Source organism: Macadamia integrifolia, chromosome 4, assembly GCF_013358625.1.
Source record: "Macadamia integrifolia cultivar HAES 741 chromosome 4, SCU_Mint_v3, whole genome shotgun sequence".
Classification (NCBI taxonomy): domain Eukaryota; kingdom Viridiplantae; phylum Streptophyta; class Magnoliopsida; order Proteales; family Proteaceae; genus Macadamia; species Macadamia integrifolia.
Window position 1 is genome coordinate 344,699 of NC_056560.1, and position 16,057 is coordinate 360,755.

The window sequence follows — 16,057 nt, forward strand, 5'->3', positions numbered from 1 at the left end:
AGATGTTATAGTCGTGTTGTCTTTCTTGCTCTTATTCACAAAGTGTCTCCTAACACTAAACCCCATTGCCCGTCCATAACTGTTGTAATAATCGTATGCATCCTGTTCTGAATTGAATAACATCCCAAACCCAGGGTCACTCATATCATTCATTCAACATTCTCCATACAAGACAAAACAAATAAAAAACAATAAGGTAACAGTAATTCAACAGAATTTAACAAAGCAAGAGTAAGAGTGGAATTAAAAAAAAAAATCTAAAATACTATATATCAAATAAAGAAGAAAAATATTATGAGCAAGAGTGCAAGCAAATACAAATATAAAACAGCAACCAAATACAAATATGAAATTGAAATTTTATTAAAAAGAAACTCTAATCATACAAATATAAATACAAGGACAACAACAACAAAACAACAATAACCAAAACCTTATTCCAACTTAATGGGATCGGTTACAATATAAATACAAGGACGGAGACAACAACAACAAAATATAAATACAAGGATGGAGACAACAAATCTCTTAGGTTTTGACGGAGACAACGAGCAAATATAAATTATGATTTTCAAATCAGCCAAGGAAAATAACCCTAATTTTGCATTCTTGTCTTCAGTCATATGTCATTGATAAGTGGCTAATAACAACCCTTTCCCTAATATTTCAACATTCAAACCAAATTCTGCATTCTCGTCTTCAAGCATATGTCACTGATAAGTGGCTAATAACAACCCTTTCCCCTAATATTTCAGCATTCAAAATCACAGAGCAACTTGGTTCAGAATACAATGTAAATACTTTAAAAAAATTTCAATTTCAGAGATAGCGAGTCGAGCGAGGAACAGAGAAAGAAAGACAGTAAACAAATAAAAATATTGAATTTGAAATTTTATTGAATAGAAAACCTAATATTTCAGCATTCAAAATCACAGAGCAACTTGGTTCAGAGTACACTGTAAATACTTGAAAAAAAATTCAATTTCAGAGATAGCGAGTCGAGCGAGGAACAGAGAGATAGCAAGCAAATAAAAGAGAGAGAGAGAAGGCCCTTTGTAGAGACATTAACATTAACATGCAAGAAAAAAAATAAAAAGAGAGAGAGAAGGCTTTAATTCATACCTTTGCAAAGTATGCTTCATAACACAAGGAGAGAGCAAGTCGAGCGAGAAGCAGAGAGAGAGAGAGAGAGAGAGGAGTCAAGTGAGGAAGAGTTGACAGAGAGGAAGAGTCGACAGAGATGGTTAGGGTAGAACCAAACCGTAATAGAGAGGGAGAGTCAAAAGAGGAGAGAGGGAAAAACTTTCACCTTTTATTTCATATTGATGAACCGAACCGATTTGCTCTAATACGGTTTGGTTCAAATTGGTTCTTCACTGATTCTGTTCAAATTGGTTTTATCAGTTGCATAAGATCTGGACCGTTCATTTGGCATTTGACACGTGTCACTCTCTGAAGGCATTTCACATAATTGTACCAGATTAGAATTGCTAACGATTTTTGTCCAGGGTGGAGTTCTTATTAGTTTAAGGGGAATGACACTTATACAATTTCAAGTGATTCGGACATTTATAACTATCCAAGTTTTGGAAATCATGCTATAAAAGGGGCTCCAATAGAAGACACCATTAACAAATCAAACAAATCCGACATCAAGTCTATCTTTCATTTCGTTTTTCTTTCTTTTCCTTCTTTTAGATTAATATATTCTTCTGAAGTATGTACTTCCTTCAAGTTTTGTACTTAATTTCATAGTCACATCTCTGAATATTTAACATCAGTAGAAATAACAGATTATGTTTCTGGTATATTTGATATCAACAGAGACAATAGATCATGTTTCTGTTGTGCTTAAAATCAACAAAGACAAATGGTTTTCTCAGTTTATATTCATGGCAGTCATTTGTTTTGCCATGATTGATATAATGGATTGTGTTCTTCCTAGATCACTTTTAATGGATGAAATTCCTTTTTCTATTCTATGAGCTTACTTTTCAATTTTAAATCCTTAGAGCAATCAAGGCATGGAAAGACCTCACTTTCTCCCTGGTTAGAAGTCAGAAAATATTCCATGACTGTTCTCTCAAGTCTGTACTACTCTGGCACGCCCGCGCATCTCATTATTCTGTCGTGTATTAGTTGACAACACAAGGCAATGATGCTACGTGGATGAGCGGCTTCCTATTCTTGTTCTTGTCATTAGTTGACAAGATGTTGGCTATTTGGGGATAGGTAATTCTAAGGTTCAGTAAACCCATTGTGGGATTTTGAAACTAAGAACTTTTGCTCTTGCTTAGAAGATATAAGTCATATGTCATTCCGTCATCTCTACCTTCCACCATTAATGGGTCGTTTATTCATGATTATAATAATATGAATAAACTTGACGTTGACTTGACTAATCTAGGCTCCGTTCAGTTGCAAAGGGAATTTAAAGGGAAGGGAAGTAAAAAATTTCGTACTTAAAATAGAAATGTTTATAATCATTGCCCCATGTGATCCAGTGAGATTGTATAAACTACTTAATTTTTTTAACCATATTTAGTAATGATACATTTTACATGTAATTTTTATTTTACATATTATAGCAAATGGTTTTGAATGCAAAGTAAAGTGAAATTTTATAACCATATATGGAATGATTTGAAGTTCATGTTATAGTCACATGGGGTTATGATTACATATATTTCTTTTTTAAGTATAAAATTTTCACTTCCCTTCCCTTTAATTCCTCTTGCGACCAAATATAGCCCTATGGAATATGCTATAGAGATAAAGTAACAACGGGAAAAAAAAAAAAAAAAAAACTAAAGATAGTGGTCTTGTCTACGAAAAGTAAAGCCCACTTCTTTTAAGCAAAAAAGGGAAAGACGAAAGAATGCAATTAAGTGTTATACATTTAAGGTCAAAGAAGGAGAGTGGAGAAGGGAAACCAAGAGAAACTTACATGCATATATGTCATCCATTAAGAATAAGTTTGAAGAAGATAACCTTTTTTTTTTTTAAGGTAAGGTGAAGAAGATAACATTGAAAACTATCTTCTTTATAAATCAAAGTTGTCAATATGACCTACTAACTCTTGGTTGGTGGACTCCAGGTCTACCACCCCACTTTTGAAATATTTTGTAAAGGTTTCAACTGAAACAAGGCCTCATAAGGATGAGGTCTGTCAAAGAATGGGGGAAATTTTGTGCAATTTTTTGATGAAATAGTTTTTTTTTTTTTAAATAGTATTGATTTTAAGAGATTGTTTTTATGTACCATCTTTCACTAAATTGTTTTTATCTACCATCTTTCACTAGGAACATTATTTTTATCTCCATTTTTTTAGATGGTTGTACATTTCAATTTTGAAATAAATTAGTTGATCATTTAAATGCAAAATTTTATTGCATCGAACTGTTTATAAAATGGTTTATATTTCTTAAATATTGTTTTAAAAATTGAAGATTTCAAATGATTTAAAAATGAAGTTAACTCCTGTATACCCCACCTACCTTTGGCGTGATTAATTAAGTCATATAAGAGTATAAAGGATCAATAGGTCGCTTAGAGTCAGACCTTTAGATAGTTTGAAGTTGGAGCCCTATCCAAAACCTGTATGCAAGGAAAGATGGCATGATGTTTTGTAATCCTTTAGTTGGGAGAGTATGATGAGGATATATGGTGTGATGTCATACAAATGGTGTTGGCAAATGTTTTCCTTAGGCGGCCATGTAGTTATGACAATATTGTATTAATGGGAAGCATCAAGAGCTAAGGCTATGTTTGGTTGCAAAGGATATTAAAGGGTAAAGGAAGTGAAAATTTCATGCCTAAAATGGAAATGTTTAAAATGTAGTAGCTTTTTTTATACAATCACATGGAATCACATGGAGTAATGATTCTAAAAAAAATAAAAATTGTAAGTATGAAATTTCACTTTCTTTCCCTTTAATTACCTTTTGCAATCAAACGGAGCCTAATGTTTTTTTTTTTATAATTGAAAATTATACTCCCCTCTCCTGTATGTTTCAGATATTACACTCAGACCCCTCGCAAAGTTTGTAGTTACAAACATACCCTATGGTGTTGGCACTGTTAGAAGCAGAAGTTAAATGACTTTTTTACCTCCTCTTCTTTAACGACTTCCTTCTTATCAACTAAAATGCTCTTCTGCTTTAGCACCAAATCCTCCACTGTTTCCTCACCAGTGGACCTCAAAGGCAAATCAATCGAAATTTGACCATTGAAAGCCAACATCAATAGCTCATAATCATCCAGACCTTTAACTGCCCCAAGACTACATTGTTCAGTTCCATGGTTTGCCAATGCATCCTTGAATTTCTTGATCTGAGAAGGTAAAAACAGGGAGAGCTAAGCTTAGATTGCTGAAATATTTAAACCCCATAAAATTCTTCATCTTCTAGCTTGTTTCTTCAATCCAAATATTCAGAAACAAAACGCCTTAAATTTATAGGAGAATCTTTGTCTTACAGTTGAGTTGGTGCAACTAAAGCTACAGAGACGACCCTCTGCTCCTCTGTAGGACCGGAAGAAGGGGAGGACATGGATTTTGAGACATTGATACACCATTTTAAGCTCTTGGTAATTGACTTTGAGAAACAAAGCATTTGGGTTTGATTCAGTGAGCTGGCATAGCTGAAGAAAATGGAACCAAATCCATGAATTTCATCAAAAAAATTCAATTTTTTCATTAGAACTTTACATGGCTTCTCTATTGTACTCTTTGTACAAGTCTTTGATTGGATTAGAGCAATTACCTCGGGATGTAAGGCTTTGCAACCTCCACAACCAGGGGAGTAAAAATTGACAATAACAAGCCTATCTCCCGCATTTGACAGTGCATGAACAAGTTCTTGCACCGATTTAATTTCTACAATGTTGGGTTTAGGGGTCATCTCCCACCATCTCATAGCTCGGCTGACGCAGACTGATGCCTGTGATTGAAATTAGAGAACAAAAAAATGAATTTCCTTCACAACCTAGAGAACATAACTGCTTAAAAATAAATTGGTAAAGAGAAACAGAGAAGAAGAAGATGCAGTAGCTACACATACATTGACATAGAACTTTGAAGTGCGTGAGGAAGTCCAATCGTCCAAAGCCCTCTGGTTTGAAACATCACCTTCCACATAAATAGTCATATGGGTTGCCAATAGAGAAAACCCACTTGCAGAATCGACTAGAGTTTTTACTCTTAGAAATGACGGCAATCCTGTGATTTTAGACCAAAGATAGACCAGTCTCTGGTCAACAAACTCATCCATGGCATCCCGAAATTTAACTGCAAGGCTTCTTGATTCTGATAACTTCATCGTGCTGGAAGGAGACCCTAACAATCCACTATGGCAGAATAAACCCTAATTCTTCCATGGTTTCTCAAGAAAGAAGACGATAATAAGGGTTAAAGGCAAATTCATCATCTCCATTGGACCAGGGGTATTTTGGGGTTTAACATAAATTTGTAATATACTTAACAATTTCTCAATCACGGTCAGAATACGGTTGATACAATCTATAATTTAGAAAGGAAGAATTTGTAATTTGCAACTTCGCAGGAGAGGATTATATAATACTTGAAACATATAGGGGAGGGGAGTGTAATTTCCTCTTTCTTTTTTTCCCAAAGGAAAACCTATGGTGTTCAATCCACTCAACATATTGGTAATGAAAATGAAGCTTAGGGTTACTCAAGCTAAATGACAATAAATTTGACAATTTATGGTTAGACGACAGAAACCAAAGAAGGTTCCACATGGCAAGCCACAACAAGAACATGCAAGTCCCAGTAATATATAGGGAATTATTGTGGCATCCTCTGTAGTTTATCCTAATGTTATAATTATCCTCTGCAAAATTGACGATTACACTATACCCCTATGGTTGACGGTTTATCAACTCCGTTAGTGAAAAATTATTCTGTCGTGACGTGGCTTATTAAATAAATTTCCAAAGACCAAATTCTCTTATAGGTCAGTGAACTTACTATGATACCCTTAAACCTCAAGCCTAAATTTCATACACCTTCTTCTCCCATCGACCAAAATATCCTGACGACCTACAAAAATAGATGTCATGAACTTGACACCGGAAAAGAGATGGGTTTCAGACGCACAGTTTCCCAAATGGGCTTCAGAGCCTTGCATTATGGTATGGGCATCGGTGAGTCGGTCAGTAAAGCTGATATATACTTATTTGTGCAGCTGAACAGAGAGGGAGAAGGAGAAGAAGGGCTACGCAGGGGCTCAACTCAAAACCTGATACGGAGAAGAAGAAGGGGGCTCAACTTGGAATTGACAATGAATCTGTTGACAAGGTTTAGGATGATTTTTTGAAGCGGTTGGAACAATTGGAACCGTAAGTCTATCCGTCGTTGGTCATGAAGTATATGTGAGCTTACCTTCATGATTATTTTATTTCTCTCGCTACCCATCTTCATGATATTGGTATGCTGCTCTCATTGAATCAATTAGAGATCAATTTGATCTTTAGCGTTCATTGTTTGGTTAATCACTTAAATCATTAAAATATAGTCAAATGAAAACTGCAGACCAGGTCTTCGATGTTATGACTCAGAAAAGTGTGGTTTCTTCGTTAATTTGAAACTAAGATCGATGAGGAGGGTCTTAGCTACTTCAATTGATGCTTAAGCTACGTTATAGTGTACCTTAAGTGGAGCACCATTGATTGTCTCGACCCATTCACCCACCCACCCCTGGGAACATATAACTAGTTCAATTTCTTACTAGTCACTGCCTACCGCTCACTACTCACTGCCTTTATCTCGTGTTGAAATCCTTTTTCCCTTTATTTATTTGGGTAATTTATGTTGGATTGATTTCTTTGCCCAGGAAGAGGAGTTGAACGGAGACCATCCCTTCGATGCACTGTGTTCCCGAATCTCCTCGTTGATCAACAAAAACAGAGAAGTGTAAGTGAGCAGGAGAAGAGGAATGGAGGTTATTCCGTCACTTGCCGACCATCGCCTGAGCTCGACCGGGAACAGAGACGAAGAAGAAAAGGGCAAGGGGCAAGGGGCAAGGGGGGGCAAGGGGGGGCAAGGGGCAAGGGAGAACATCTAGTGCAAGTAGTCGGGTGTTCGTCTGTTCTTCGTTGGGTGTTGGTAATGTGTTATTATAGTGTTTTAGTGTAAAGGGTAAAACTGTCTTTTTACTTACTTAACACCGTCAACTATAAGGGTACAATGTAATGATCTGTTATGCAGGGGATGATTATAACATTAGCGTAAACTATAGGGGAGGCCACTGTAATTATCCCTAATATATAACATACTATATAATATATTCATATATATATATATATATTACAATATAATAAATTATGAGAAAATGTTGGGTATGCCACTAGTATATGATATGCTAGCACCCACTGTGTCTATCTCTCTCTTCCTTTTTTGAAATGACCCCCAAATTCTTCCTCAATGATACCCATCATGTGCCCCTATTGGTGTTATCCGCCAGCTTACCTTACACTAGCAGCATCATGAGAGAGGAGAGATGGAAGGGAAAAGAGGGAGAGAGTCCTGATCGAGAGGGAATAGGAGAGGGGGAGTGTGAGCTATAGAAGAAGAGGAAGAGAGAGAAGAGAAGGAAGATTGTGAGAAAGAAAGGAAGAGAAAGGGGATCGTGGAAGGGGAAAATTGTGCCTACTTCACTACTTTATTCTGCCCACTTCAGGCAATGATCCTTCCTCTTATTCTTAGTTTCTTGAATAGGATTGTTATCCATGATTCCAAATAGTTGTTGGTTTCTTATCCCTGATTCTAAATAGTTGTTGGTTCTTTTGGGACCTAATATGGGACCCAAATAAAACCTGATTTTATTCATTAATAATCTAATTAGACTTGTCACCTTCAACAATAATGTTAAGGTTCTTTTTGGGATCCAATATGAGGCCCAAATCAAGTATGATCCAGTTAGACTTGTCACTCTTAATAATACTAGGGTTCTTTTTGAGACCCAAATTAAATTACGGATATTTTTCTTGGAATTAAATATGGGACTCAAATCAAATTAAGACCTTTATATGGAGTTCTTTACTATAAACCTATTATGGGACCCAAATCTTGGGCGGAATAGTAATTAATATAGGTTATTATTAATTTCAGATTAGGACCTCTTGGACACTTAGAACTCGAAGGGGAGATAACACTTTTGCAAATAGAAGTAAGTGAATTGTAATAAGTGTACATCATAGCGTGCGGCATGTTTGACTTATGTTTGCATGAGATGACTATAATGGCATGTTGAATGTTGTAAACTTATGATTGATGTTATGATCACTTATATGTAGAGATTGAGTTATATTCATATGTGGCTCGTGTTACATGGTATATATTAAATTATACTGAAATGGATTTTGAGTAAACGTGGAAGTTATTTTAAGTATTCTTTGTAAAAATTTGATTGGTGTTTTTTCATTGTGACTAAAATGTGATTTCATGAGAATGTGAACTTGTGAAAGTGTACGAGGGCAAGTGGACTACTCCATTTCCATTGAGTCATGGGACTTATATCTATTATGCACAATGGTGTATATTTAATCATAGTGTGCTAACATTTGTGTGATTGTGTAATTTGTAGGGGGCCAAGTTTCCGTCTCATATCCTTGAATGGTAGCAACTCATTTCCCCCAATGCCGCATAAGTGTGAAAATGAGACATTTTTGTTGCAAATTGTTGTATTTTAATATAAAGATAATTTTGAAATGTAAAAGTAATCGTTTAATCATTGTATGTTGTTTGGTTGTTCCTTACTTCTATCTGAGTTTGAGTACAAACTAGAATTATATATTTATTTTCAATTCAATTTAATTCTTGAAATCATAACAATTTTACGTGGAAATTGCTCGCCCAAAACTCCTTTTACTTTATACGTCATATATTGCGTACAGGGATTCTAAACCATGTTTCCACAATCCTGCTAATAATTGATGACCAAAGAAAACGACCAAAATTCCATGATTCGGCCATTTTAGGAAATTATTTTCATGTCCTGGATGGCTTCCAAACATCAACTCTTCTAGCGGCTTCTTAGAAAGGAAGATTGTGCCAATTGGCTTCTGAAAGAAGCTGTGTTCAAGATATATTTCCCACATTTCTTTACCATGGCTCCAGACCAATTTTACATCTCCAAGTATCATGTTTTTTGAAACCACAGGAAGTGAATTCAAAAGCAACCCTTAAAAAGCCACAGTAAAGCTCCACACATGGTGAACAAGCCTTTTGAAACAATGGCGTGGTGTCAAACTGGATATGACATGGCACTTCTTCCTAATTTATTCTTCAATTTCTTAAGCTTAACACGTTAGTACACCATTACCTAGGTTGCGGGAGGAGAGGAGGTAGTTTCCATTTGGGAATATTAGGCAAGATGATTTCATCAGAAAAGATAAGGCAAGAAAAAGAATAATTGTACAATAAGTATGCTAGGGCAGGTCAAGCAGGCATAAATAACATTCAAAAGCAATGAAGACTCTTAACTGCCCGGATACCTGAAAAAGACACACCAAGATACATCAACATCCACCTGCTATTCCAGGTTGCAAATGAATGCCTGAACACCAATCCCCTTGGCTGCCTCAATGGTCAAAATCTTATGTTGTACCTTGGGAACCAGGGATCAAGTATTGATACCTCAAAAACCTGAAAAGAAAAAATGAGTGCCTGAACCAAGCTCCCCAAAGATTTTTCTTGAATTTCATTAACCCTTGCTTCCACAGCATGCCTGATAAAGAGAACATATGCTCTTTGCCAACCTCTTGTTCCAGTGGGATTCACTAGAGTCGAAGTAAATGTGCGAATCTAACTCAACCACCTGGAGGCCTGGGATCTGGTGGCACATATTAAGAGTTATCTAGCCAAGTGGTGACTGCAATAGAGGATTCCATCTATCAAAAATGATGCGCCCTCCTCGGCCAATCCTTCCACGGAGACGATATGGTGGTGTGGATTCGCCATTTTCGGTTGGAGGACTTGGTGGTGGTAGTATTCTTGCTGCAGCCAACTTTTCTGGGTACAAAGGTCTTGTGAACAACATTACTGGCTCAAGTGGATCCTGCATCAATCCGGCAGTTTGTCAGAAAAAGCATCTTCCATGTGTGCATGTGCATGTGCATGTACAAGTGCATGTGCGTGTAATCACGGCCATGTTGGCAACATTCCAAAACTTCTGAAATACTTAAAAGGTGTGGACATTGGTATTCAAAGAATCAAATACAGTGTGTTTTTACTTGTATTCAAACAAGTGATTGCCAGTAAGGCAGCAAGTCAATATTATTTACTCTACAGCTTATCAATTGCTAGGTTGAGAAGATATTATTTACTCTTCAGTTCATCTTCACTCGCTACATATCCTAATTTAGCAGGGTTAAAATTGTATACCCTTTTATGGAACCATCCATGCAGTAGATGTCGTCGTCTCAATTCCCCATTCACATGCCCTGATGGGACCATCACCAGCTTGGAGTCTGTGAAAGGTGTACTTTGTGATGCAGATGGTCTCATAAATGTGCGGCTATTAGCCATGTCATCCGAGTCCGCAAAATCATCCTCGCTTGAACCAAATCTGAAAGACATTGGTGGGAAGCCTGGCAGTGCCAAGCCATCTTCAACAAGCTGAGTCTCATGCTGAAAAATCCATTACAACGTACAGAGTCAAAACAATCAATAAATATGGATAAGTTGTGCAAATTCCAAAGATGAATAACAAGTTCACCATATTAACAATTTCAAGAATTTTACTAGGATGATAAACAAAGATTTTAATCCACATGACATTAAATGCACTGGACCCATTACTTTTCAGGAAATGTTAGTCCAACCAAAGGAGATGATACGTAACATTAAATGCACACCTTGTACTTGATTTGTATTCGTTGAAGGCTAACTTCACTTTCCATGACCTCTCTTTTCTTCTCTTCCCTCTGCAGGAAATTGTGTTATTGGGTATAGCTAGGAATGTTTACAACCTCAAACCAACAACTATTCGAAACAGATAAACTTCGCCACCAAAATCGATACCTTAATCAAAGACTCCAGTACAGTTTTGGCTTGATCCAAATTGCGTCGGACCTGAAGATAATGATTAAAAATTAAGAAGAATAATAAGGGCAAAGGAAGTACATGTTGTCAACGTCTACTTCCCTCTCATAGTCTCTCCTCATTAAAAATGTGGGCCCCCTTCTACCCTCTATTGGCTTCACATGTAAAATGCTAATATAAGTGGGCAGTTTGTAGATCCCTCTCAGAGGAAACGTATTTGACAAGGATAGTCATACAACAAACAATTTCAAGAAGTTGGAAATACCAAAGATATCGAAGGGGCAAACATCTGAGAAGCTTTTTAAAGCTTCTCTGCAGATGTAGTAGCGAGCATAGAAGCAATAGCAGGGAACCTACTGTTATAAGAAATACCAGGGAGCGGGTACAATAAAGAAATGCCCATATAAAAAATAAACAATTCCACATCTACCTTTTCAAATATTATTTAGTATGCTACATATACCTTGTATCGTAAAAATAAAAATTAAGCCACATCAAGTCATCAAAAATTCAATGAAAATTGCTTCTTGCTGGTAGATCTAGAAGACTTTTGAATGAAAGATTGGTGCAATGTTTGCTTCTTAATTCCATTTTCTAGGGTTTCAGCCGATTTTTGACTTACTACTATCCGATTCGAAGACGGAGGCCAAATCCTTGCTTGATTCCAAATTTTAAATCTTTGATTACAGTTTTTTAACTCTGGCATATTTAACCTTGGTTACCAATATTCTTTTGTTTCTTCTAACAAATCTAAAATATTTCATTTCAGTGGCCAAGTGAGCACCTAGTCACTGATTGCTTTAGGTATTTCAAATTTGGCCATTTTAATACTTGTTGATTTGTTTCAGGTGTTTAGGCATTGATTATGAGATTCATAAACAAGTAACGACAATTTTATTAATAAAAAGATCTTGTGTTACAACATGGGGAGCACATTATAGATTAGCCCCAAAGCTTAAAAATAAAAGCATGTAAGGTACAATAGAAATCTAGCTGATACATCTCCTCCTCACAAAGGCAAATTATTCCCGTTCTTGTGTTACCTAGCTAATGATTGTACCAGTAAGGTTGCTCCATTGCGACCGTGGTCGTCAAGGCACTGTCAAGGTGCTGTCTTTGCATCCAGGGGATTATTCCTTATATTTTTGGATTTTTTTATGCCAAATATCGTTTAAGTAAATATAGATATTATTCATAAATAAATAAATAAATAAATACCCTCATATTTGAATCTAATAAAAATAGTTTAAAAATCAAATTCCAAAAGGATTAAAAATCAACCGCCCAGTCCAATAACAAAAATTGGATTTTTGGGTGTAGGGGCGATTTTCAACTTTCAAATGGTGTGGTTTTTCTCAATTCTGAAAATTTTATAAATCTTGTCATGGCAAAACATTGCTAAAAAATCATAAGTTCGATAAAATAATCTTTTGTTTTGATGTCTTTAAAATTATTTTCATTCAGGTGATTTCAACAGCATTCACGTACTTTAAAATAAGTTTGACCGGAACATAACTTAGTAAATAGTCATAAGTCATAACTCAAATTTAAGTAATCTTAGATTTGTTGGAAAGATGGTTTGGTGCTATACCTAATACAAAAAGTCTACTATTTACTGACTAAAAGAAAGGGAAAATGCTCAAAAATGAAGATCTAGGAGCATTCATACCCGATTCCAAAGTGGGTTTTGGGAATTGGCATTCATCGGAATTGGGGTCAACCGAATCCGATCGGCCAATTCCACTTATTCCAATTCAATTGCTAAATCAATCCTTGTAATCAACAATCAGGAAAAATAGACACAAACACAAAAAGGGGGTTAATGCAGGCCAAGTTCAAGGGCCAAGATTGGGTTGGATTGGGATTAACTTTAGGGTTTATTTACTATAATGGGCTGAATTATAATGCCCAAAAGTGGGTGGACTAAGGGGGTAAACAAAATTATTTCTCATTTTACTGGTCCCATGTTTTTCATAACTGGATAGGGATTTATCTTATATTGTATTCTTAAGCGGTTAGTCTTCATCTATTTCCTTATAAATATGTAACTAACCACACCTCAGGGAATGTGATTTTGGAATGGAATAGAATCCCTTTCTTTTTTGGATAAGGTTGTGTGTGACCCACCCACGCCTCCTTACTCTGAATCTCTCATCTTTCCTCTCTTCCCTCTCTTCCCTCCATGGTTTATCCTTTCTCCTTCGTCTTTGCAATCTCCCCTTTTCCTCTGCAGCACCTTGCTGGAAGGTTCTTCTCAGATCTTAATCTTCACCCTTCTATCTATTAAGCGAGCCCCACCATTATCCAGATCCATAAATCAATCCGCATCAGGGGAGGAAGGTAAATGATAAGGCAAATAACTAAGCAGAACACTGGAAAAGACAAACAGCTATAGATCTCACAGGGGAAAAAAAAACAGAGAAATACTTTCAGGAAGATCCAAGTAACTTCTCGTCCTTGTAAGAAAGCAGAAAACAGAAACAATCGGCAAAGACCACAGTAAAGAGTTTCCAAGAACATGAGGAAACAAAAAGGCTTCAAGCCTTGCAGTAAAAAACATTATATATATACCAAGATGATCTGACATACATTGAGTTCATACTTCATATAAAGACATGCAAACAGCATAAAATACCATATACAAATGGATCATGGCATTTACCTGACGAAGCTTTTCAAATGACTGAACATTGTTTTCCCTCCTTTGCATCTGACAGTCGAGACCAGAAAGGTTGGTAATGAGATTTTAATTTTTGCTTCTGCTTCATCACTTAGACAAGGAAACTAAACAATGCCAATTTAACCACCTACCCTTCTTGTGTGGAGCCGGTGGGCTTTCTCCCTTGGTCTGAATACATTGTATGGATTGGTATCATTAACTGGTGGGGGGGGCTACACAGAGAAGAATAGGTCAGATTTATATTAGCTGAAGCAAACAGGATGTAACATTTTTTAAGTGGAGCCGCAAGCAAGCCAATGGTAATAAAACCCAACCACAAATCTATTCATGAGAAACTCGTAGGAGTTATGATACTTCAAGCATTTGCATTTCATAATTACAAAGAGTAGACCCTCACCAATGACTCCAACTTCATAAACCAACATGCCAATCTTCAACTAAGCCCTATACAACTAAATGGGGCCAGCTACACAGATCCTGTTTAGCTCTATTCAAAGCTATATCTGTTGTCATACCTAATCCATGCCCTTTTGGCTCCTCTAATCTGAATTATATCACTCCTCACCAGCATACTCAAAGGTCTACATTACACAGGAAAATGCCACCTGAAACAATTAGTTCCCAATTTACTATGTATTGGAACAACTCCAAAATTACCTCTACACCAGCATACTACTAATCAAAGTGTTTATTACTCATCTTTTATAGTTTTATTACTCGTCCACCTCAACATCATCATTTCTGCACCAATTTCATATATATCTGCTTTCTTTACTGCCCAAATTCAGCTCGATACATCACTGGCTCACTGCTGATCTTATAGCTATCCTATATAATTTTCCTTCAAGTTTTAGTGGAATGCATCGATCACACAACACTCCAAAAGCACCTTTCCACTTCATACACCCCACTTTAATTCTGTGTAACATCTCCCAATTAATCCTCCTTTGTTTACAAATCACAACTGAACCCAGGTAGCTAAAATTATCTCCTTTTTAGGTGTCTGACATAAAAAAAAATTGTATATGAGAAAAGAAAAAGAACAAATAGTACAGACAGTAATATTTGATACCAAACGATAATCCAGAGTCCCAGAACAACCAATTATAAATGTTCAAGCAAGACCTCTATAAATACACCAAAAAGCAGTGGTATCCCTGAGATCCACTCTGACCTAGCAGCATCTTCTTTCGCCAGCTCATCTGCCATAGAATCAGCCAAACTTGGCTTCCAAATGAGAGAGCAATTCACTTTCAATCCTATTTTTACTAAAGTTATATATTACTTAACTTGCACTTGCACATATTCTATTTCTGTCTTGCCAATCTTAAAAACCTTATGATTACATTATTCTTGTATAGCAATTATCCCAGCTCACAATTCAAACTCAAAAATAATATCATCAGCAAAAAGAAAAGGCAAATGAACTCATCCAGAATGTGTGTAGACAACTCATCCATGATTGTCTTAAGCCTTGAAGTTTGGAAAGTACTTATCCCTACCCTAAATCTGAAACTAAGAACACTTCAAAGTTAGGGGTGCAGGAAATCCTAAGCATTTCAATCCACAAATCATGCTTGTGCATTACAAAACTAAAAAATACGGAGGGAGAAAAATAAAAGAGAGTCAGCATATAAGAAAGTAACAGCACACACCTGCAAGCGGCGTAAAATAGGCTTTTGCCACTGTTCTCGCTGTAAGGAAAAGGCATGAGAGCACATGTGAGAATTAATGCTACAGCAGAAACAGTGAATTGAACTCATATAAACTGAATTGAGCACACAAGAAACCTTACACAACATATAGAAGAGAAATGGTTAGAAAGGAAAAAGAAACAAAGGAGGGAGAAGTAAACTTTAAGCACACCATGGTAAAATATTTACATATTTAAAAAAATAATAAAAAACTCTTGAGCCTGGTAACTGTTAGAAGTCTATCGAGAGAAAGGAGGATTCTAGCACAAGTCACAAACTCCTCCCTTGGGTTTTCCTACTCGTATTAGGACTGTAAGTTTGGGTTTTCCTAGTCCTATTAGGACTGTGGGTTTCGGTTTTCCTAGTGCTATAAGGACTGAATACAGTTAGAAGTTAGCAATTAGTATTTAGTTTCCTATTTTGTTCTTTCCTATTCCTAGTAGGACTTATAATACCCATCTTCCCTATTCCCAATAGGATTTGTAAAAATTTATCTATTAGGACTGAATACAGTTAGAAGTTAGCAATTAGTATTAGTGTCCTATATGGTTCTATTTTGTTCTTTCCTATTCCTAATAAGACTTATAATAGCTATCTTTCCTATTCCTAATAGGACTT

At 36.2% G+C, this 16,057-nt stretch overlaps 1 protein-coding gene and 1 long non-coding RNA gene across 3 annotated transcripts in view; one reads left to right on the top strand and one right to left on the bottom strand.

Moving 5' to 3' along the window:
- Positions 1–5,883: 5,883 nt before the first annotated feature.
- LOC122075528 lies at positions 5,884–7,013 on the top strand. The gene is made up of 2 exons (XR_006139291.1): positions 5,884–6,360; positions 6,855–7,013. It is a non-coding gene; the product is annotated as an uncharacterized LOC122075528 (long non-coding RNA).
- Positions 7,014–9,399: 2,386 nt separating this feature from the next.
- Positions 9,400–16,057, bottom strand: part of LOC122075838 (enhancer of polycomb-like protein 1) — a 33,262-nt gene continuing 26,604 nt past the window's right edge. For both annotated transcript variants that reach the window (XM_042641006.1, XM_042641007.1), the window contains exons 7-13: positions 15,401–15,439; positions 13,877–13,957; positions 13,728–13,775; positions 11,045–11,095; positions 10,879–10,947; positions 10,406–10,651; positions 9,400–10,079 (exon numbers count right to left, since the gene is read on the bottom strand). In XM_042641006.1, coding sequence (XP_042496940.1) covers positions 9,879–10,079; positions 10,406–10,651; positions 10,879–10,947; positions 11,045–11,095; positions 13,728–13,775; positions 13,877–13,957; positions 15,401–15,439 — 735 coding nt within the window. In that variant the 3' untranslated portion in view covers positions 9,400–9,878. The remainder of the gene's footprint in view (positions 10,080–10,405; positions 10,652–10,878; positions 10,948–11,044; positions 11,096–13,727; positions 13,776–13,876; positions 13,958–15,400; positions 15,440–16,057) is intronic.